This window comes from Anopheles merus, chromosome 3R (genome assembly GCF_017562075.2).
Source record: "Anopheles merus strain MAF chromosome 3R, AmerM5.1, whole genome shotgun sequence".
NCBI classification, from domain to species: domain Eukaryota; kingdom Metazoa; phylum Arthropoda; class Insecta; order Diptera; family Culicidae; genus Anopheles; species Anopheles merus.
This window is the reverse complement of record NC_054084.1, coordinates 43,474,883-43,499,379: the sequence shown is the minus strand read 5'-3', so window position 1 is coordinate 43,499,379 and position 24,497 is coordinate 43,474,883. Positions and strand designations below refer to the sequence as shown.

The 24,497-nt window shown below is 43.4% G+C and overlaps 2 protein-coding genes across 4 annotated transcripts in view; both read left to right on the top strand.

Moving 5' to 3' along the window:
* The first annotated feature begins 468 nt into the window (after nt 1-468).
* Nucleotides 469-13,790, top strand: LOC121596420 (proton-coupled amino acid transporter-like protein CG1139). Its single transcript, XM_041921348.1, has 8 exons — nt 469-1,826; nt 11,160-11,227; nt 11,320-11,718; nt 11,799-11,967; nt 12,084-12,275; nt 12,343-12,521; nt 12,596-12,771; nt 12,849-13,790. Exons 2-8 carry the CDS (start codon nt 11,169-11,171, stop codon nt 13,100-13,102), a joined length of 1,428 nt encoding a protein of 475 aa, XP_041777282.1. The 5' UTR covers nt 469-1,826; nt 11,160-11,168; the 3' UTR covers nt 13,103-13,790.
* A 3,688-nt stretch (nt 13,791-17,478) lies between these two features.
* Nucleotides 17,479-24,497, top strand: part of LOC121595202 (proton-coupled amino acid transporter-like protein CG1139) — a 10,478-nt gene continuing 3,459 nt past the window's right edge. The window contains exons 1-7 of one of the 3 annotated variants that reach the window (XM_041918964.1): nt 18,974-19,079; nt 19,175-19,584; nt 23,010-23,225; nt 23,310-23,582; nt 23,657-23,741; nt 23,808-23,949; nt 24,023-24,153. In XM_041918964.1, the coding sequence (XP_041774898.1) occupies nt 23,089-23,225; nt 23,310-23,582; nt 23,657-23,741; nt 23,808-23,949; nt 24,023-24,153 (768 nt within the window). In that variant the 5' untranslated portion in view covers nt 18,974-19,079; nt 19,175-19,584; nt 23,010-23,088. Of the gene's footprint in view, nt 17,692-18,973; nt 19,080-19,174; nt 19,585-19,616; nt 20,236-23,009; nt 23,226-23,309; nt 23,583-23,656; nt 23,742-23,807; nt 23,950-24,022; nt 24,154-24,497 lie in introns of those variants that run through there. The other 2 variants (XM_041918962.1, XM_041918963.1) reach the window with 2 other exon arrangements.

Below are 24,497 nucleotides of genomic sequence, written 5' to 3'. Positions count from 1 at the left end.
CCGACCAACGCAACAGAAGCGAACATGAAAACGAACATCAAGAAACAGAACATTGAACAGCATTCTCCGCAGCATAACCAAAAAAAATACCCTCTCTCCAGCAGCTTCCGATGGCCGGTGCCAGTGTTTGCTGATGCGCCCGACATTCGAAGGTTCCGACCGGCACGACGCTCTCACCAAAATGGAATGCAATTTTCTCGCAACGCCAAATTTGCATCTTTTTCGCTAATTTGCTGCATGCATTTATTTACTTATTTTTTCTCCTCACCGTCCGCGTTAGAGCCTTGTAAAGTGGTTTCGTTCTGTCCCGGTCGCGCATGCAGTTACACCCGGTCGATACATCGCTAGTGCTAGCCGACCGTCTCTTTTCCGCTCGGCCGGCGGAGCAACATTAGTAGTATTGGTACAGGTCGTACGAGGCAACAGCAGCAACAACGGCAGCAGCAGCAGCATCAACCGTGCGCTGGTGTACTAGCATTCGCTGTTCGGACTGTTGCGGGCTTTAGTTGATCGTCTTCCATCGCACCGATCAGTCGCCATCGTTTTGCCGCTGCCGCCGTCCGCATCGTGTTAGCATTGTGGCTCTGACGTTTTGTGTTGAGTGCCCAAAGTCGTAGACCTCGAGCAGCTCGAGCGCATGTGACTGTTGTGTTTGTGTGTGTGTTTTTAAGCATTTTATCTAAACCGTGCTATTCCGGCCCGAACAGTGGATCAAATACATACTGAAGGCAAGCAAGATAAGCAGGTGACAAGCGCACGCTCACACAAAGCGATCACACAACACCAAAGGGGAAGCTCGGAAAAAAGGATACACGACGGGCGAGACTGCGTGCTGGCGTGCGACTGCCTTCGCGACTTTACCCTTGCCAATTAGCGTGCGCGCGGAACGATCAAATTAGATTGCATTTTACAACGGAAGAAGCACTGTTTTTACCCAGCTTCTACCATCACCCAGCGGCCAACGAAGGTAGAGAAGCAATACCAAATACCGAACCAACTCGACAGTGTAAACTGGTGCTGGCGCTTCGTTACCGCTCTCGAGCCAAGTGTCCTGCACGAGGATCTATTTTGAGCGCTACTTGCTCGGGACATTTTTAAAGTGGTTGTGTTCGTTATTGTGTTTAGATATCTTTCTTATTTTCTTTCGTTTTGTTGTTGGCAAGCGAATTGTATCACGCTTCGGTATCTCGGTGCGTCAGTGTCAATGTCGGTGGCGAATCACGGGAGTACTATTTCTTGTCAAGTGACCAACGCCAACAGCAGCAGGCCTGGGCCCTCGCACATCCCATCCCCGCATCAGTCACGGCTTCGAACGTGACACAGCTCGTGAGCGCAATTTTAGCTACGATTGTTTAAATCAAACATTTGCTTCGGGAAGGGTAGAGCTGACGGCCCCAAAAAAGAAAAGCAAAGCATCCACCCCAAGACACGCACCACCCCTTGCCTTCCACTGGACCCCAACCGGCAAGGCGTCTAATATTTTACGACCAAAACGTAGCAAGCAACAAGCAAAAAACGAAAAAAAGCGTAATTTAAAACATCCGCAAAGTCGGAACAAGCCGTATAGTCGTGCAGTGAAGTCTATCGAATATTTTACCGTATGCACTTGTGGTGGTGATAGCAGCCGTACTACATTGTAGCAGCAGCGTTAGCGAGAGGGAGCAGTTTTTTTTTCTAATTGGTAGTGCAAGATAGACACTCGACGACCGCCAAAATATTAGAAAAGCTTCGGAGCGTATAGCGCGGCCCATACACAAACACTACTTCCATATCTTGGTCACCGTATTGGATCATCGCAAGTCAAGCGCAGTCAAGAAGAGACACAGGTAAGAGCCTCACCAGGCACGAAGAACACATATACTCACAAAAACACACACACACAAGATGATGTTCAAATGTGGAGCAGCAGCTCTCCGTAGGTGTTGATGATGACAATCGACGATGATGACGGTGTTGATGGTGTTGGTTTGGTGAATTTCCGTTCAACGATAACAACAGCTGTGTGACACGGGTTGCCAGTTGCGTGGGGCCGTAGATGCGTGTCATTTTATGTAAATGCAATTGCAAACTTCCGATACTAAAACGCTCTGGATAGCGCACATTGGAGTAGCAACAGTAGAGCCGCAGAATGCTATAACGTTAGAAGTATAGCGCTAACCACCAGCATGTCAGTCATTCGATCGGTCGGTGTCACTGTTGCAGCTTAGAGGCGATGTAAAGGAATTTAATCCAAGCAAAACCACATCCGACTTCAACGGCAGTGGTGGCAGTGGGAATGGTAAAGTGTCAAACATTGTTGTGGAACAACAACTGAAGCCACAGGGGGTGGGTTACGATCGATCTTTCATCTCGCTGTTGTCGGTGCTATTGAAGTTGATTAATAGCTCGCAAAAATTGAGAAAAAAACAGAACTCCATTACGACTTTGAAGTGGTTTTGCGACAAAAAACAACCTTATCATTATTATTGTAACAGGTAGCCGGGCTGGTTAAATATTTACACCTTTGTTGTAAACAGGCGCGAACAAACGAGTGTACGTGTGAGTGTTGTTACTGCCACCGTTTGTTGGAGTGTCAAATATTGCCGGAAACAGTTACCGCAACAAACTGATAGGCCCATCTCCATTGTTGAAGACAGATAGTTACCCCATAGCCTGCACTAGTAGCAAACAAACTTCCCATTGTCATTGCAGTTTAAGTTGATTGTTTGTAGCGCTTCTGTTTTCGCAATAGCGCGCTCTTGCGTTTACGAAATTGATGCTTTTAAACACAAATCTAAAAATATCTTTCAACGAGAAATGGTGAGAATTATCAAACACAAATCGAGAGCAAATATTGGCAAAAGCACTTTGACCGGCTCGGTCGATATGAGTGATAAATCATTCATGCTACCACCCAGCGTGGGCCCGTAAAGTAACCGGGTTTATTATGCTCTCCCCCTCGTACCGTGCGAGCGATCCCAAAAATGTCTTTCAACAATCTTTTTTAACCGTGACGCGCCGGTACCTATTTGGGAAGTAAAACTTATTTATAGACTATAAACCGCAAACCTCACGACCCCACATACCACAAAGCATTCGGAAAAGGAACCGAAAGTGATAAACGCGTCGACCGCTGCTTCACACACACCCAGCGTTTGACGCAAATAAGAGTGTGCAAGAATAACAAATCGGTTTGCCAAATGAGTGGACCGGTCGTGCAACGAGTCCCGACCGAAAAACCCGGTAAACCAACAGTGGAACGGCGGAACTGGGAAGACCCAGGGAATGGTGCTAAAAGATCAGTCAGAGATTTTTGGCCAAAAACAAACCCCACCTCCGACAGTTACCGTGTAAAAACATGCCCCGCACTTCGGGGCTCACTTGATTCCTCTCTTGAAACGGTGGAATGTGTTCCCCACTTCCCCCCAATGCATTGGACACCAGCGTATGCCTGGTTTGTTTTGAACAACCCATCGCAACACGAGAGAGGGTGTCGTGCTGGTCTGTCGACAGTGTTAGCAAAAGACCTTGTCAAGCGTGATCGCACTGCAAAGAGCGCTGCGGCCGACAACCGAAAGCTTTCGCGTCAAGATCGAGGACGCACGGTGTCGAACAGACACCTCCAACAGTTGGGGATTCCCCCTTGGGGTGGATAGTCCGGACAAGACTGGGTGGGGAAAAACGCGCGTGATTTGGATCACTAATAACTCAGACTCACTTGCCAATCGTTAAACCTGAGACACTTGCGTTGAGTTTTGAGGACATATTATGGAAACTTTGGGCATGATTAAACTGATACACACAATGATGGCCTCAAAGAGCGAAAGAAGCCACGTGCCTAAAACCTCGATTGTTATCATTTTAAAATCTACCTTGACTGTGAAACACGTCCTGTCGGCAAACAAACAAACAAACAAACAGGTTCGGGTTCTGAAGTGATGCTTTGAGCGGGAGACATAAGCGTGGGGGGAAGCTGTATGATTGATGGCGCGATCATGTGTCTTTCTTTTTTGATTCATTCTCTTCAAGGATAATGGAACGCATTGTATTCTAAATTGGTATGTCATACATAGAACACCGTGAACGGTTCGGTCTTGTTTGATCTAAAGAGCGGTCAAGGTAAGGCCTTTAATGATAACCGAAAACTATTATTTCAAGCAATGATCGCATGCGAACCGAACGGGTCGACGGCGTGTGCCGGATAAACCGGACCTAAAATGCACGTCCCCCTCACGGTTCTAACCGCTAAAAATGTCAGCTTTAACTATGGAGTGTCAGTCGATCCAATCTAATGGGCACCTCTACCGAACCCACGAGCCAGGTTTGCACCCAGGCGGAAATACCCTCCGAGCAAACCCGTTCCCACCAGGTGTCACCGATACGCCCATGGTCTGGGAATTACCGGGGCAAGGTCAAACTGGCTACCCTTTGGGCTTTGGCGGGCGTGTGCTGGGTCTGGCAAACTTCCCACCCCATTACCGGTGCCCCTTTTTTTCGTAACGCAACACTAACAAAGCCGACCACGCGACCGAATGCCGTGCGCGAGGTGTTTGCGACAATGCCTGACGTGAGTGTGTGCCAAGTGTGGCCGGTTTATGGTTGTTTTACGGGAAGAAAATGTACGGCTCATTTGCAAACTGCACCGGTTTGATAGTTTAAATTTGTTTCGGGTGCATTGTACTCTGTATGCTTTTAAGTTACGTTCAATGTCTCACGTAATCAACACAAGAAATGACGTATTTGGAAGACGGCAAAGGACAGCTACGATCAGATAAATCTGTGTCAGCTGCAGCAAACATTAACTGTCCTTATGGGTTTTCCTTTCGTCATATCAAAGGCAATTATTGCATTACTTTTATTCCTTTAAAACACATAAGAAACTCATGAACATTGCTTCATAAAAGCCATAAACCAACAAGAATATAATAAGCGTAATGTATGTCCGTTCGGCCAAGCATTGCGCTTAACTTCCACTCGTAAGATTGGACGAAAACTTATTCGCCTGCATTTAATGGCCAACGCTCGCCGAAACTGCTCAGCATAGCGCCGCGGATCCTTTACGATCCTTTTCGTGCTGATCGTTCGGTTTGGCTTATCGCTACGAAATGAAAGTCCCCGAATACTTGACTTGCTCTGCATACACCACTAATCGAGCTGCGTCCCGCTCGCTACCAGGGACGGCTTAAAATGCCCGATCCATAATAACTGGGAGGAGGCTTTTTCTTCGTTTTGTTGAACCAATAAGCTCGATCGACTGGTTGATCTTGCTGCCAAACAGCTTATTAGCGTTAATTTCGTCCCACCGCACTGTGCTCCCCGTTTCTTCGATTGTCAATAAACCCGATTTGCCCTACAGGGTTCGATCACGATCAATGAACGGTTCGCAAAACGCAAGTGTTGATGGGAAGCTACGGAATGGGAGACAACGTCAAACCGGAGGCACGCCAGCTCTAAGGGATTCCCATGTATTGTTGCTTAAGGGAATATTCCAGGCGCGTTTACTTTGGCGCAGCAATACTTTTAGCAATTATTTCTCATTTTATTGTCTTAGCATAGCTTTACATGGAAAGGCCTTTGCTGAAGATAGAAGCTGTTCGCAGATCTGCACCTGCAAACAGCAATAAAACATCACAAACACACACACACGCAAGCAACGATCGGTTTTTATGGACCTTGCATCCGTCTTGTGGTGTTTTGTTGTGTTTTGAAGATCGTTTCGAGTGGTTGCCATTCCATCCAGGAAGTGGAAGCATCCGAACCGGTACCGTAGGGTGCTGCTGCAGACGTCTGTATGACCAAACTGGTAAGCCGGTTAACCTTGGGCTTTGGAAAACATTCCCCTCCGGGCGTTGATTGTGCGGTCTTCAGATTGCATGCAAGCGGAACCACTCCGAGCCGTGATGCTAATATCTTGGACGGATTGTCTTCCCGAAACTGCTAAACGCCCCAAGCACTATGGCGCCACATGCGCCAAGATAAATTCTGCACCATGTGGAAGAACATCAGTCGATGATGGCGTGGGAAGTCTTCATAAACCAGCAAGTTGATAGCTTAGTACCGTCCCACTTGCCAGTAGCTGATTCGATCTGTTGCACAAATTGATTAAAATTGTTCGAGAAGTAACGAACTTCGAACCATTTTGATATGAGACCCCAACATCTGCTTGCTCTTCGTTGTAAAACATACCACCCAAATTCCCTTGCAATCTCTCACACATCGTCATTCTACTCGGACGGCTCGTCCGTGCGTCAAGTGTATGTTAATAATTTTTGACCCTCATTTTTCAACCGCCAAACACCCTGAGGTGGCGCGTGAACGATGCCAATTTTGCGGCTGATATCTTGATCGCCGACCTACCAGGACTCCTCAATCACACATCGTTCGGTAGTCCGAGGTGGTGGTGATCATACGATGCACTTTTTTTTGGCATAAAGGATTGCGCCAAAAGAAAGAAAAAAAACTGCAACACGATGCTACTCAACGTTTTGATGTCCATTTTCCCACACTGCCATGCTCGTCGCACCGTAGAGTGGGGTCGCACCATTACCCGGCATGAGCGGGCATGAGCAAAACGAGCAACGAAAAATTGCGACGCAAAAGCGAAACACCCAAAGTGGCCTTTCCTTTTCACCACTTTATCGTCCTGTCCCCGGGGGACGGGATGAAGAGGAGGAGTAGGAAAGGATGACTGAAGCAGCACAAGAAACTCGTGCTTAAGCTCAATAAAATCCCCGCAATTCCGACTCAGTTTTTGCTTGTTGCTGCTCAAACCAAACTAGAGATGTTGTGCCATTCACAACGCCAAATCCGTGCTGTTTATTATTTGCCAAACAACTTGAGTTTATTGGACGGTTTTCTTGGGGTTTTTTCAAGCTATTTTGTACCCTGTTTGGCAAGGTATAGATTTGAAATCAAAGATGAATTTATTGCGGTTGACTTAGTTTTTTGTTTGCAGCATGTGGACGACATCAACACCGAAAATGATCTTTCTTTGATGATCGTTTGATCAAGTGAAGAAACGTTGCTCTATAAAGTAATCATTAGTTTTTTTTTCTGTGAAGTGAAATTGTGATCTTGTTCAACAAACATGACATATCAAATTCGGAAGGAAACAGCAATTCGAAAAAAAATAATACAAAAATCGAACCCTTCTACGAAAACCATACCATGCAAATTGCAAAATGCGATCGATCGTTTCTGTTTCTTGTTCGCCATGGCATATTCTTCCGCTAATAGCTTACCTTGAAGCCGTCACAAAATTACCCTGCATGCTTCACACACGCATACACACTTCGCTGTACAGTAGCAACATCAGCGCCAGCTGCGTACACACCTAGCTGATCATCAACTTTTCAATTGGCCCATGGTGCGATCGTTGCTATCCAGTTTGAGCCGGTTTTTCGAGCGCTGGCTCGTTCGTGAATATTTATGATCTTTTCTGCCGCATCTCCTCCTGCCCACAAAACCCACCCCTAAACGCTTTCGGCAAGCGATTGATCATATCATCAAATGGTTAGACGGGGGTAGGGGGGTGGTGTGCGTGTGTGTGTGTTTTCAGCCTCTCTTCTTTTGGATGGGGAAAGTAATGGCGCAGTTTTTCGTTGTTTTTTTTTTTTTTTGTTAGTTTTGGAGTGCTTAATGCGTCACACCGGTTTATATTATAGAATTGTTATTGTTTGACTGTTCAACAGATGTTCCTTATCAATTTGGATAATTTTGGATTTTTATTATTTTATTTTGTTTGTCATAAGGAAGGACATATAGTTTTTTTTTATAAGCCTCTAAATTGACTTAATTTTATTGAATTTAAGCTCGACAAGCACATTAACAGCTCGACAACGGATGTGTTTTTTTTCTTGCTTCAGTCTGACTTCATCGAATGCTGTATATGCTAATAAGTGACCAATCCGACCATCCGCCCCGAAACCAACCGTCTGCTTGTGTGCCTTGAGCTCATTGGCGGTACCTTACGTATGATTATTACTCATGAGCGGCCGCACACACCGCAAAAAAAGGCAAAACGCCGGAGGCGGCAAAGATTTGGTGCAAAGTTGCGTTCGGTGCCACCGTGCGACATGTACGCGTAAATACATAACGCAACACGCCCTCCTAACCACCGAATTGGCACAAAGTGTGAACGGCGATCCCGCTGGCGGGGCCTGTGAAGTTTGGTGTGTCGGTGCAATACAAGACCGAGCTTGGCTACAATGTTGCATTTTGCGGTCATGACTTTTCGCACTGGGCGTAGGTTGGACACCATTTTTTTAAGGTGTTTTGCCCAAATCTTTGCAATGACTGGTTTGGCGACCTTCAGTATTTGTAATAGGTGAAAGCAGCTCCAACACCCAAGCAACGATTAGTTGCACAAGCACTTGCTTGTGTTGATTTGCTCAGAAGAGGGGAGAGTGCAAAAGCGGAAACGATAAACCTTCATTTTGATCTTCTTTTTTTACAATTCATACTCAACTTCAACAATTCATACCAGCTCACCCTTCATGGGCGGTCTGTTTATTCACCTTTTGTTTGAGTTGACGCGCTATGACGAATGGTGCGCGCAGTGTGTACCTTTATCACGTTCAACAAATGGCGCTTACTGTGCTCGGGGTGTAATCCAGTGTCAAGCTTCGGCAAATACAGTCAGTTCAAGCTACTGTATCGTGCGAGCCAAACAACGCCTATTCTCCAAAAGCGCAATCTGATCGCACAATTGTATCACATTCCCATACAAAGCGTCATTCGTAGTAGAAGCCACCACAGTGCCTTGCAAAAAGATGGGTTGTAGATTTGAGGTTGATTGACATTTGCATCTCTATCGTACCGGGACAGTTTTTGCATGATAAAAGACCTCCTCCACGTGCAGTGCAATGCACCGGTCGCAGTAATAATAGAACCAAAGGTCGCCAGTTTTCATGGCCCAATGTCAATGTCACGAGTGGCTAGAAGTAAATGTGACCGATTGCTGCATTAGTCCCGGCATTAGCTTTGCAGTAATTAAGCAAACGCTCTTGACGCTCTTGAACGCTCTACAAATGGTGTCGTCGCGTGCGTCCAACTGCAACCGGCTATGCGCAATCCTGTGCTCGTTGAATCAGCTGTAGCCCGTCCCGTTTCCTGTCCCGGCCCTCCCGGAATGCATAATGAAACGCGCCGCAACGCGTACTGCACTTGCGCGTGATTATTCAATTGTTTAGTCAAGCGAAAGAGCCACGAGAGCCGCTGCAGCAGCCGACGCGCGATGAGCGTCTTGGTGTCTGTGACGGTGGCGCAACGGGTCGGGTGGGTGTTCTCCACATTGAAGCACCTTGATTGGTGAGCGACCGGCTGGTAACCGAATAATAACAGGATGCGTTCGGTAGAATTAGGAGCGATCAGCGCAATTGAATTAGCGCAGAACGACGCACCGCTACCCCCCCTGAACGGTTCGGTTGTCGAAGGTCGGCCAATCGGATAAAACAGATTTCCTGCTCGACGGGCACTCGCTCGCCACGTGTCCAGTCGATCGTGATCGCATTTCGCATAGGACCGTGGGTTGGTGGGTGGCAATGCTCGGTGGGAGTGGTCAACTGAATTTTATTATCATCGTGAATTGAATTGTTCCGCAAGGGATCTGAACCAGTTCTGCGGTAGTAACTCCCGCTTGCTGGAACGAGTGGTTTTGGTACGAATTGAACCACAAGCCCCCCCCCCCCTCTCACACACATGCACATACACACACTAATGCGATGCAGCTCACGCCCATGTCCTGACGGATTACAGCCATTCTAAAACATTGTTGGGCACAATAATCTCAATGGACCGGTTCTTTCGACCCGGAGCCTATGATTACGCAGCGAAAATTGACAACTAAATCGCCTGCTCACTCGAGCATTGCGATCGGGATGGAGGGGTTGGCATATAGATCGAGCCCGTCTATTTATATGATTTCACACCCCCACGGTCTGGTAGATAAAAGGTGATAACACTTATCAAACACCTTATTTTTCATCAAAACATCGTCATTCGCCGCATCGGAAGCGCAAATATATTTTATTTGTTTACATTTTTCGATTGCCTTTCTTCAAGCTTAAGTTTATTTAGGCTTTTTAAAAGCTCAAGATGGTTGTTTTTTGACCTTGATGCTTCGAAAGGTGGAACACACCAGGAAGATTCGCTCGTTGTTAGTTTTTTTTACATGAAAGTGTTCTAGCCGAAAAGTGTTTTCTTTCGGGTTTTTGTTTTGTATTGTGCTTCTGGAATCTTTTGTAATGTTTAAATCATATGACTCTTCAGTGATGAGTTGAAAAGATGAGTCAAGAATCGACGATTTAAAAGGATGTAGATAAAATGTATGTATTTGTAAAATGCACTTACAGCCATAGTTTGGTGGACAAAGTAGTTCTAGCCGAGTTCCTCTTGGGCGAAATAATAACAACTGTACGATACAGATTATATCATACAACGGATAGTGTAGCGAAGAGAACAAAATAAAAAAGTATTTAGAAAGGAAAAATTTATTGATAACGTTTCAGTTAAAATAAAACGTTAATGATTGTATATAATTTCATGAAACTTTGAAGATAAATTACAATAAATTACATAAATCACAAAGTTTGAGATGCACATGAATTGTCTTAGAGCCATGAATCTGATTTAGAGTTGTCTAGGGATGAACATTACTTCACGTAGCTGGCTGTATCGCTTAAATATTTTTATTTACTCGATTTACAATACTTTAGTTGCTGTAATAAACTTGCAAAGTGTATCACAAGAAATCCGTTAATATCATCATCTTCCTCCTGATAACAGAGCCATTCTTGAAGCCATTCTTAACATTTACTACCCTTCACTTTATCTACTGTTGTTAATTTCCATAAACTTTACGAGTATGGTAAACCTTCCGTGCTACTTTGGCCATTAGCTGGGTAATTCCTAAACCACTCACCGGGTTACAGTATTTACCCAGCAACACTCCTCCATCGCAAATTTTTGGCTGCGTCACAGTTTGTTTTTATTGTTAGTACAACACAGAGCATTGTTTGTGTATAATTTTGCCCCAAAAAACCCCGCCCCATGTCCTGTTCGGCGTAATTTATCAGCATTCCTCTTTCAGTAGCTTGCAACCGGCTACGATAATAAGCGATAATCAGCCTTCAGCCAGTGATGCTAATTATTTGAGTTGCATTTTTTCCTTTTTTTTGCAGCTCTACACGATGACGGTTGATAAAGGCCACACCAATACCGCGTTCGTCGGCGACGAAGCAATCAATGGGTGAGTGTTGCACAATCGGTCAGAGGTCGATCGGTCCAGGCACGGGTAGAGTCTGAAAATGCATTTCCATTGTTCTGTGTGGTCAATTGCAGCAAGAAACCACCGCAGGCGAAGACGATCGATCCCAACATGTACACGCTGGAGATACAGGAGAAGAAACCCGGCCTAGAGACGGAGTACGATCCGTTCCAGCACCGGCTGGTTGAGCATCCAACGACCAACAACGAAACGCTGATTCATCTGCTGAAGGGCTCGCTCGGCACAGGCATTCTCGCTATGCCCAATGCCTTCCACCATGCCGGATGGACGGTGGGTGTTGTCGGCACGTTGCTGATCGGGCTCCTGTGTACGTACTGCATCCACCTGCTGATCAAGGCGGAGTACGAGCTGTGCAAGCGGAAACGAGTGCCGAGTCTGAACTATCCGGCCGTTACGCAGACGGCCCTGCTGGAGGGTCCGGACGCACTGAAGCCACTGTCCAAAATCATTATGTAAGTCATCTGTGTGAGTGCGATCGAGCGGAAGTTCCTCGTCGCAGGATATAACACATTTTGCTCTTTTTTTCTCACAGCCACGTGGTGAATGTGTTTCTCCTAATCTATCAGCTCGGCACGTGCTGCGTGTACGTCGTGTTCGTGTCTTCCAACATTAAAGCCATCGCCGATTACTACACCGAAACGGACACCGACGTGCGGTTGTACATGCTGATCATTCTTCTGCCACTGATCCTGATCAACTGGGTCGGTAAAGCAACGTGCCTGCGGGTTCACTCCCTGCTCTTTGTACTCAAACGCATACTAATTCAACTGTTCGTTTCTTTCTTCCGTCTCTTCTGGCTACTGCCTCGATTGTGCAGGTTAGAAATTTGAAATTTTTGGCACCCTTCTCGACGATCGCTAATTTTGTCACGCTCGTTTCGTTCGGCATCATCCTGTACTACATCTTCCGCGAGCCCATCTCGTTCGAGAACCGCGACCAGGTCGGCACGATGAGCGGGTTCGCGCTGTTCTTCGGTACTGTGTTGTTTGCACTGGAAGCTATCGGTGTGGTGAGTATGATGCTTGTAGTTGGGTTGGGCAGGAGTAGGACAACTGACACGATTCTCCGTTTTGCAGATTCTGCCGCTGGAGAATGAGATGAAAACGCCCAAGAAGTTCGGAGGAAACTTTGGTGTGCTGAACAAGGCCATGATCCTGATCGTGACGCTGTACGTTGGTATGGGCTTCTTCGGGTATCTGAACTACGGTTCGGCTATTAAGGGATCGATCACGCTTAACCTACCCGAGGAAGAAATGTAAGTGTTTGCAAAAAGTTTAAGTTTGTGAGCGATTGAACCATTTAATATCACTCTTACTCGCTTACCCACAGCTTGGCGCAGTGCGTTAAGGGAATGTTAGCTTTCGCCATCTACATCACGCACGGATTGGCGTGCTACGTCGCGATAGACATCACCTGGAACGACTACCTGAAGAAGAACCTAGGTGACTCTCCACGAAGCGTCTTTTACGAGTACATCGCCCGAACGGTGCTGGTGTTAATCACATGTAAGTACGAGTACTATTAAAGTGCATCGTTCATCTGTACATCTGTCTAACAAGCGTCCGCTTGCTCCTCGTTACAGTCCTGCTGGCAGTGGCCATTCCCAATCTGGAACTGTTCATCTCGCTGTTCGGTGCCCTGTGTCTTTCCGCACTGGGCATTGCCTTCCCCGCGCTGATTGAAACCTGCACCTACTGGCACTATCGGAAGGGCATGGCCAAGGTGTGGATGGTTGTGAGGAACAGCGTTATCGGTGTGGTCGCAATACTAGGACTAGTGATCGGTACGTCGACCAGCATGATCGAAATTATTCACACCTTCGGTCACGACGATTGAGGCTTGCGCGGCTGTGTGCGCTAGCAATCAGCGCGCAGAGCAGCGAAAATCAACATCCGCAACCAACATGAAGTATTGATTCGCCATCTTTTCACTCCATCATTACAAATAAGTATTATTCGACACGTAAACAGCGCACCTGGCGACAGGGAGAAAGTGCACTTTTCAGCAGTAGCGTAGTGAGGGATGAACGAGAGACAGAGGGAGTGAGAGAGAAATGAGAGAAAGGCATAAATGACGCGTGTGAGGAGAGATGTGAAATGTTAAAGCCATAACCATTCCTATGAGCAGTGTGTTGAGAAGTCTAGGCAAAGTAAGGGGTAGCGCTCGGACTACTATTGCTGCTGCTACTACTACTACTACAACCGTGCTGCTCCTGATCTCCTGATCTTGATGGCAGGCGGTGGCTACCAGTCTGGCCGTCCATCTGCCCGCCAGCTGTTCGATCGTTACTGTCATATGTGCTTTTGTGTTTAAAGTGTTGTTGTTCACACAATTCATTCGATGTTTCCTATGATCGCAACGATCGCAACTGTGAAGCGGTGGATTACGCACAAGAAGCCCACCTGGACGAACGTATGTATCTATAAGACTAGCTAAGCTAAGTGAAATGATCGAAACCGTAATTTGAAAACTTGTGTACATAGCGTAAGTGAAGCTGCAATAAACCCATATTTTAAACAAATTATCTTAACATTTTCGAACAGGAACTCTGTTTTATGAATGATGATAACAAATGCAATGTGTGATTGTTTATTCAAATTTTGTTGTGAAATATACCATGTCGGTTGATAACTTACTGCTCGAATTAAAATAATTGTTTTATGAGGGAGAATATCTGGTCCATAAAAGTGGTTATAATGCTTCGCATTGTATTTCCAATCATATTTCTGTTCTGGTCTAACCATTTTCAACGAAATTTGTTTGATGATGGAAGTACAAAGGTTCGCCATCAAACAATCGCTGCGTGGAAAGTTATATATTAGTTTTCCTCAACATGAGTATCGCTCTATGCTAACGGTCCCTTGGAGATTACCCTTAGAGAAATTTCACTGTATTTTAGTTACTTGGGTATAACTAAGTTTACCGGGGCAGCTAGTTGCTTTGTAAAATTCACTCTTGGATCTCATATAAATAGGGTTTTAGTAAAATTTAGAAGAAAATAAGTAAGATGAAAGCATTTTTAAGCAGTGGCGTCCATCTAAATTTGGACCCCTTGGCGCAACATTTATTACAATTTGATAATTTTTCATATTTATCATTACCAATATGAACATTATTATGATATAATACTGGTTTCAAACATCGGTTTTGTGAATATATTTAATCAGTTGTTAAGAATTTGGAAATATATTTTTTGTACAACTTTAATCGTTGACTGCTAATACCGATATGTCGATCGATCCTTCTCTCAGCGTGACCGAAGCTAACCGTTACCAGATGCAGGATTGCCAGTCGTAGGTGGCTTACATTAGAACTGTGCAACCTTGTTGGACATAAGTCAATATTGATTTATTTTATTCAAGAATATTTACAGTTTCAGTAATCTCCATCCAGCACTACACCATTCAACAAATCATAATTGTTTCGCATTAAATGACACAACATACGTTTTGAAAGAAACGCTCAAAGAATAACGTGTGATGAATTGTAGCTCAATATTTTCAATACATTGTTTTATTTTGCACATAATATACAGTTTCACATATCTTGAGTACAGTTACTAGTAAACCGTAGAGAAGAGCAACCTTGTATTATTGTAATAGTATGTAGGATCCTGGTCCCGTTATGGGTTGAAGCCCCGTGAGGGAGCTTATATTCAGGTCGTGCTATCCTGCCACGGGTAAACCAAATGAATACAAACTAGCTAGCTACCCAAGCAGCTGGACCAGACATATATCTGCTAAAGTTGTTGCTTGAAAGAAAAACAATAGACTACAGCTAATAATGAAAAAAATAAACAATAAATAAAATAAAAAAATGGTACAGTCGTCAAATCGAACGACTTTAACAACATGCCCGTCATGGGTTCAAGTCCCGAAAAGACCGTGACTCCAAACGTAGGACTGACTATCCTGCTATGGTAGCAGTAAGTCACTGAAAGCCCATTTAACCAGTGGATACAGGCAGGCCTTGACCGTCAACGGTTGCTAATTTATTTATGTATTTATTTTTTTTTATTTATTTATTTCAATCAAAGTTTTTCAAAGGTTCTTATGCCATAAGAAGAAGAATAAGAAAATAAAAAAAGTGCATCAATAATATTAATAAATTTTTACTTATTTTCATTTTTTTCTTATTCCAGTTTTCCAAAGTTTTCATGTTAACTGTTTATGCTTCCCTTTTTTATTCGTTCTACAATTTATTAAGTGTTTCTAAAAAAATATCTTTGCTTCAGACAATTCTGAGACATTATTAATAAATCGTGATAACGATTCAAACATATTTGAGAAATGATCAATAAATCGTAGGATAAATCCAATAAATCCCGGAAAGCAATCAAACAAATCTAGGGGAAACAGTATCATCAGTTGGACGCCAAATTAAAAAAAAAAGTAGACTGTTTTCCGTAAAACAAATATATGTTGCTGCTATAAGAGACAATGAAATTTATGTTTTTATGTGCAATATTACATAAAATAAATAACGAATTTAATATTTTTTAAATTACATTCTTTAACACTTTGACTGCCGTGATTTTTATGCATGATAGGGCGGGTCTTTATTTTTGGGTAGCAATGGCTATCACATACAGGGCTGGGTATTCGAAGTCGGACACATTCAATTCAAACGCTCTTCCTACCATGAAGAACTTCATCATTTTCTCCCTGTTATTTTTATGTAAAAGTTATATTTTTACTCAATTTTTTCACATTCCTGCGAAGAAAGATAATAAAAGAAGCCCATTGCAAAGTTTTCATGTCGGTTTATAAATCTAGGAATTTGATTTATCGATCGCAAAGTAGGAAGTATGATCGCCCTGACTCTGATGTGAATTTCATAATATTGTCCGATTTTAAATACCCATTACTGTACATATAAAAGCCAGGGCTTGATAGTTGCATATCTAAATGATATCGAAAATTAAAATTCAAGTGTCCATGATATTTTGCAACAAGAGATAACATTAATTACATTAATTATATTAATTAATTAACAAGAGAAAACAAGAGACACATTAACTTATTTTCTGTATGATTGTGCAAAACAATATTATTAAACATTCAAATTTATAATTTGTTGCTTAAATAATTTATTTATTTATTCTTGATTCAGTATCTGATCTCCATGGCCTACATACATCACTCAAAATTAAAGGACCTCCAACTAAGTCTTCCTATGATCTTGAGCAATATATAAATATCTTTTAATCGTAAACATTTAGTAACATCGAAGGACACATAAATTAAGCTTGAATAAAGACCAAAAGTTTTGTACACCAAAATCAAATGATCTCTGGCAATTCAAATGAGAACGATAGTAAGTTTATAAAATTTGTTTGTTTCTTAGATTTCTACTCGGGACGTACATATTGACGAAAGACAACAATGTAAGTGCAGCTATGTGACCAGTTTGTACTTTTAAAACAAACATGCACTGAGCAGTTGCTCTTCTATTTTGTAATATGTCCAAACCTAAAAGCTGACTGCGGGTTTTATGTATTATCAGTAATGAATAATGATTAATGAAAGTAATGAAAAAATAAGCATTACATTGATTGACCGCATATTCTAAAATAATATGTTTCAAAAATAGCACTGCAAATTTACATTAATTCAATTTAGTTTAATTTTATTACATCTAAACCAAAACTAATTTAGAACATTAATGGTGCAATGGTGTTTTCAGTTTTGTTTCAGGTTTTTTAAATTAAAATGATAATGTAAACCATCAGAAATGGTGTCAAGGTTATGAGTGTAGATAACAAACAATTATTATGCATGCTTAAAGCATGATTGCTATTGGACTGTAAGCTTATATCATGACTAAATTTAACTGAATTGAATAAAACCGTGTCGATAAATAAAATAACGATATACCTCGCACAAAGCCCCTGCTAGTATGCAATCGTTGAACATCGTTGACGAGTAGAAATATTTCCTGGTGCTAGTACATATTTGTACTAATAGTAACACTCCTTTAGCATCACTACTAAAATATCCTTTACAAAAATATAGCTAGAAATACAAAATACAGTTGGCATCGTAAAGTACAATCAACAGTTTTAAAAACATTAAAAACACACTCATCAATGAAATAAGCGAAAACAACATTTACGCTACACACTGTACACCGTAGGCGGAAGCGTACAAGTGTGCGTGAACGACGCGGTTCTTGCAAGCCCGCCCGCAACTCATCGAATGAATGAGCGCAAAGCAGCCGCGTCAGTCAGTTCACGAACGACCAGGCGTCCGCTTCGAGAGAGAGGAGACGCCTCCGTCCGTCTGTGCCAGTGACTGTGTGTGGAAGGTATTAGTGACCGGGCAAAAGGATACATACGCGAATAGTTTGTGTTGCTCGCTGTTTTCTGCCCTCCTCACCCTACTGACTGCACTTGAAGCTTCCGGTGCAAAGTGGCCGTACGAGGGGTGTGTATTTTACGTTTATTTGTACCGATCCTTACATTCTTCGTTAAGCACGCGTACTTTATGGTGTTTTACATGCCCCGTGGACATCACACCCGGATCCGGATCTGCAGCACGCAGTTTTGCCCATGGGTAGAGTGGTGCGTTGTATTTCGTACCATACGTCACTGTTAGCTCGTTATGGTGTTTGGGCGGACTGCAAGGACATTGGCACGCTTTGACACGTTACATAATTTCCAACTGCATTTGCGGTGCATTCTAGTTATCTTTTTTTGTTTTTGTTCTTCACTTCTATGCTGCTTAGCATTCCCGTGTGAGTTATTTTCCCATCGCTCTCGAGTGGGAGCTATGTGCCAGAAATGCACGTGAATGAAAAGATGGTAGAATATATATAGATTAAATCTTCGAGACGGCTGTATCACTGCGGGACAATCCAAACAGTATGGTGGTTGAGCAGTGGTGATGAAAACTCGCTTGCGGCGAGCACAAGCATGAGAGTTCGCAAATAGTGCATGAAAATGTTGCAATTTCTCATTTCCCTAACGAATGTGTTGGTTTGTGTCGAGGCAAAACGACATGCGACGAAACAAGCAGGTGACCGGGAGGGTTCGTTCTCGTAAAGCGGAAGATACAGAAACAGAAAAAAAGAAGAAACCGGACAGCACGTGAAGCGAACCACACACGCTGTAAAGTGAAAACTCGGTGTGGGTGGGCGAGTGTACACCTTCCCTGTGTCTGCGCAAGCAAAGGGCAAACTCACCAATACCAAGAACGGCTCGGAAGATGGCTACGAGATGTTGCCGGGAGCGCACATCACCACGGATGGGATGCGAGGACGAGATATGACGCCTGACTGCTGTTGTTGTTTGTTTGTGTGAGCTCGGGCGGGAAATCAGATAAACATTACGCGACGACAACCAGCTCGCTCGTTTGTTGCTTCCATGGCTGTCGAGGTTTTGATGGCAAATTAATTTGTCCTTCAGTTTTCGCCTACCATATTTACCGAATTTTGTAGAAGAATTAGGTAGGTGATAATAATGCTATAAGAGAACAAGGGACAATTAAATTATTAAAGTATAAACAAATGATTATTTTAATTAATTATTCAATTAAACAATTAAGATAATTTTGACAGTTTTTGTTGAATGACATGCTATTTAAGATATTCTTATTTACGAATGGACTAACAACATGATGTTTAGTACGTGAGTCAGTAGTCCTTGCTCAGAAGGTGCGCGTTGTGTTCTTAACGAATTTCGCCTAATTTTAAATACTTTAACACAATCAAAGCAACCATCGAGTTCTCTCCTTCACGCGCTTAAAATGTTTGTATATTCTTAACATAATTGTTGGTGCCGAGCAAAGGACATTGAGATAGAAAAAGATGGTTGGTAAGAAACATCAATTATGTACTCAAACCTTGAAAGTGTTCAAAAATCCATAAGCATCTACCCTTTGACCCAAAACATCCAACATGCATTTCAAGTGTTTCGCGAAGGTCAACATCAACCCTCCAATCAATACCGGCTCTATTCGTATCCAACGGGAAATTTGCACTGACATCATTAGAGGCGCCATTGTTGGAAACGAAGCCTGCTACCTGTTATCTAGGGCGCTTGCTACGATTACCTGTGTACAAGGCCTGACAAACATCTTCAAGGCTATTGACAGGCGGCAAGTTAGTTTGCCCTTGCAGGGATGCTCAAAAGAATCAACAAGTGACGCAGCTCCTCAGTACTACCATCTTGTGAAAATCTGATCAGGAAAATAACTCAACTAATAATGCCGGATGCACCACGAAGCGCAACAAAACTTTGCCAAACGCTTGCGAACTGCGCCAAGGGAACTAAAAATAGTGCACACACGCTCCCGGTTCAATTGAAGCACTTATTGACGGTATGTAGAACCATCAATCATCCATCAGGGTGGAGTTTTTAGTTGCCGTAGGAACGTACTGAACTGTTACGAGATGCAATGAAAATTAAAGCTCTGCGCCGGCTGCACTCGCCTGACACTACCAACTACAACCTGATTCTGTCGTTTCGCCGTAATCAATGACGTAAACCGAGCTGAGAAGAAATCGAGACCAACGATCGCACACAATTACAATAAGGGCACAAACAATTTCTTTCAATTTACAACCACCGTCACCTAGTACAAGTGCGCAACACCCCAGCCCAGACTCTGCTCTGTCTCACAAACACACCATCCTTTAGGGCAAACCCGATGGAGGCACGTCTTGTCTCGAGCAACACTGACACCCTTGTTGCTACTTTGACCGTGTCGTGTTAAAAGCATCGTTCAACCAAAGCATTCCCCGCCCATCCCCTTTCAACCACTTTTGGACTTCACCCTACTATTGCTACAGGAGGCCAACCTTCGCTCCTGTCCATGCTTGCGCTCAGATGGCCGTCGACCGTCGTCGTAAGCGGAAGTGAACCAGCTCATTTGGTGCTGGATTTAAAGTGTTGGTTCTTGCGGTGTAGCTGTGTCGTGTGTTCAAGTGTTTATTCAAGGAGCCAGGGATAAGGCTCGATCACTTTACTGGTGCGTTGGAGATCCATGTGTAATGTGTACTTAAGTAAATTAACTGTTAGTGAGGATACGTACGGTTTCAAAAAGTCTTAAATGAGGAATCGTGCGAAATCGAACCGGGAGTTGCATGTGTGCCTAAATACCAATGCTGCTGTTTGCAAGGAACTATTCTGCGTAGTTTATCTGTGTTTGCCTTAACGCTACAGCGTGTGTGATTCGCTTCATGTGCTGTCCGGTTTCTTCTTTTTTCTGTTTCTGTATCTTCCGATTTACGAGAACGTACCCTCGGATGAATCGGATATAAATTTACGAGTTGACTCTTAATAAGTGTCTCGTAAAAGCACCTAACCAGTTCAGAATTGTAATATAGATCGATCATTATTTTATTGTTTTTTGTCAATTGCTGAAGTAAGGTAGCTGCTGTGTAGTGTGATCTTCAGCAATTAAATTAGGCTATTGAAGTAAATGCGATAAAGGCTACAACAGGTGTTGGAATGCCAATCATTTCTAGAGTGGTTTCCAGTTCAATCCATTTCAACATACATTCTGGTTTTCTGTATTATTTTTCAAAAAAAAAACACTTCAATTCGAAAATAAACAATTGATCGTATTTCTATTTTAGTATACGACCGAATGTTTCATCTTTCAGGTAATCAAATTTACATCAAAAGAGCCTCTCTTTTCTCCTGAATAATAAAAAGAGCCTCTTTAGACGATAGAGCAGTAACGACTCTAATCAGTAAAAATTAACAAATTTAACTAATTGTAAATGTTCCAAGTTACTTAGTTAGTTCTTTAGTTAGTTAGTTCTGTTATAGTGTACACTAGGGCCATATTTTGATCTGCGAGAAATTTGTGGTCAACCCCAATTTGTAGACAAGATATACATTCGAATAAATCTTGAAATACTTTTCCAATCTAACAATTAAAGAGATTTATGCTTCATTAGCTTGGCTTCATGCTTCTTTTTTTTGTACCAAAAATGGCAAATTTCATGTTCAAACAATTATTTTGAATTAAGTGAATCATTAAATTAATCAATTATTGAAAGGTAAAGATAACATATATGTTGCAAAAAGAACTAGGTTATTTAAAACAAATAATTTTGTACGGACTGTACGAGTTATTTTAACATATACATGCTGCGCTGCTGTACGATCAATTTAGTGAGCCATTGTTACTTATATTGCTATTTCAAATGTTGCCTTTTTACTACGAAGACTAGCGGCCAGTTCACGTAGATACAACGATAGCTTGAATTTCTTTCAACAGTGTGAATCAGTAATGCGTACTATATGGCAGAAAGTTAAAAAAAAAAAAAACATCAAAGGAGGCCAGTTTTTTTTAAATTACTTTGACTACTCGCTTTGATCGTTCCCGTTTCGATGATCTGATCAACTGATCGAAGAATGATCATCGTTACAGTTGTCATTAGATGATAGATTGGATTAGATGGGTAATAAAAAGGCTAGTCCAGTGTAAGGAGCGTAACTATTTTCTTTTTTTTTAATAAGTGCAGGCAGGTATATTAACATAATCCAAAGCTGACAAATAGCTGCATTTCGTGTAGCTGTATGGTTATATTTGTTAAAACCAATAATTATTTATACTATCCTTTAACTTCTGTATTAGGCTACACATTTATTGGTTCAAGGCAATATCACCCAATCAATCCTACATGCTAAATCATGAAGGAAATGATGAGCAAACTTAGTATTTCTTACGTAACATAATGCAATGTAATGCAGAAAACGTCGAGCGGTACATTGTATCAAATTTCAAAATCTCTCACTTGCCCTTCCGCTCTTCCATCCAACAAGGGGTCATCTTCTATATCAACAATGTTTCTATACTTTGATAAAACAATCTCCCCGTTGACGGGGCGGATGAGGTTTTAGCAAACCAGATTGCATCGCGACATTGAGGCTAATTTTGGCAACCACTGGCATGGCATTAACAGTGAACGTTCGCGTTCGTTTTGTTACTATCCTCAGCTCCCAGGTGCCGCCCCAGTGGCCCAGCTCACGATCGTTGTTAGCCTCTTACCGGTTTGGTTAATCTATTTCAATTAGTGTCAATTCAAGCCGGCTTCACTATGCGCATCGCCGGTGGAAAGTATTTTACTGCCTGCCCTGACGGGTAGTTGCCGAGCGTTGCCAAAAACCACACATACACACACACACACACCGGACCCGCCCTAGCACCATATGTGTAGCAGTAGAGCAAAAGAGCACATGCATCCAACAACCCACTCCTCCCCATGGGCCGAGGAATCTTTGCACCGATGACCTAATCGAACCACCTTTGCCCGGTGCAGCTAAGGGTGACTTGGGATGGGCAGAGTACGCTTGGTCAAGATGATGTAGGTTCGATCGGGGATGTTAATGCAAACTAGCGAATTTACGACCATTGAAATGGCACTGCTTTGGAATGTTTACTGGCCGGATCCATTTCAGCGTGCCAGGGCCGTTTGGAGATGAATGCTTGATCCCGGTTTCGCTTTTGCGTTTTACAGAATTGCGAAAGTGTGTTTCAATTAGTAAACCTCCCATATGAGCCCTTTAGCCAACACCATACATCATCAACAAGTTGTCAAGAAGGTCAACCATGTTTCAACTTCAGCTGCGCAACGCACGACGCCTCCCGTTCGCGTAATGTCACGTGAGCTTCTCTCGCGATCGTGCGTGTCTATCACAACAAAATACGACTTACAAAACAAAAAAACGCAAACAAACGAACTGCAATTGAGTTCACTTAACGCTGACTGATTTGTGTTCCAATTGCAGTGCGCAACTCTGGGCGGTACGGAGACACAGCTGTGAAGGGCAGGCGTGAAGCGACACACCCCAACCCACCCACCCCAAGATGAGCAGCTCGGGCGGAAGTCCCTCGAAGAAGGGCACCACCAGCGTGGACATGCAAATATTCGCCACCAATGGAAACACGATCGTCGACGAGAGCTACGACCCGCATCTGCACCGGAACCGGCCGCACCCGACGACGTGAGTGACACGTGGTGACACCAGCACACGTACAGAATTGCCATTTCGTTTCGCAATTGTTCACGCCACATTTCCAATCCGCAGCAACTTTGAAACGTTGGTCCACCTGCTGAAGGGATCGCTTGGCACGGGCATTCTCGCGATGCCGCAAGCCTTCTACAATGCGGGCTACATCTCCGGCGTGGTGAACACGATCCTGATCGGCATCCTCTGCACGTACTGCTTGCACGTGCTCGTCCAGGCGCAGTACGCCCTGTGCAAGCGGCATCGCGTGCCGATCCTCACCTACCCGATCTCGATGAAGATTGCGCTCGAGGAGGGTCCGGAATGTTTGCGCCGGTTCGCCCCGTACGCTGTGTAAGTACGCTTTTCGAAGGGAGACTTGCCTTACCGGTCCCGGTCTAATCTCTGGACGCGCACTCCATTTCCAGCGTCATCGTGGATGGTTTCATGATCGTCTACCAGCTTGGTATTTGCTGCGTGTATATAGTGTTTGTAGCGACCAACATTAAGCAGGTGAGCGAACCGATGGAACATGCTTTCGTTTCGTGAGCATTCAATGGAAATTGAACCTTTTCTTAGCTGGTGGATTACTACTGGCTCGAGCTGGATGTGAAAATTCACTGCCTGATCCTGCTAGTGCCACTGATCGGGATCAACATGATCCGGAACCTGAAGGTGCTGGCGCCGTTCTCCACGCTGGCAAACTTGATTACATTCGTCGGTTAGTGTGTGCCCTCTTCAGGATAATGCTGCCAGATCATCCGATAAATTACCTGTTTTCCTTACGTTTCCAGGCATTGGATTGATATTGGCCTACATTCTGGATGATGTCCCACCGATCTCCGAACGTCAGCCGGTGGCTGAGTTGGGCAAATTTCCCCTCTTCTTCGGCACAACGCTGTTCGCGCTGGAAGCAGTCGGAGTGGTAAGTCTTCACACTTTGTTTATTTGTTTACATAATAACTGCATGACCATATAGTTGGCCTAACGTATACTTAGGTGCTTTTCAACGAAAACGTGCTAACGGATGTAACACACTTAAAAATGTTTGATGAATTTACAGAGGACTTCTAACATTTTATCAAATTTTACTATAGTTTTTTTTTATTGAAGATTAACATTTAATGTATTATCCAAAAAGACATCCCTTATACATTGAACAATTAATCCTGACAGCTTGTAAAAATAGCATATAATCCTCTTAGACCTATAGATTGTGATGACTCAACACTCTTCCACAGAAGTACACAATTCATTTATTACACACTG

Coding starts and splice junctions, on each gene's coding strand:
- LOC121596420 (XM_041921348.1), top strand. CDS start 11,169: ATGACGGTTGATAAAGGCCACACCAATACCGCGTTCGTCGGCGACGAA. Junction 12,276..12,342: donor CACTGGAAGCTATCGGTGTG/GTGAGTATGATG, acceptor TCCGTTTTGCAG/ATTCTGCCGCTGGAGAATGA. Junction 12,772..12,848: donor GGTGCTGGTGTTAATCACAT/GTAAGTACGAGT, acceptor TCCTCGTTACAG/TCCTGCTGGCAGTGGCCATT.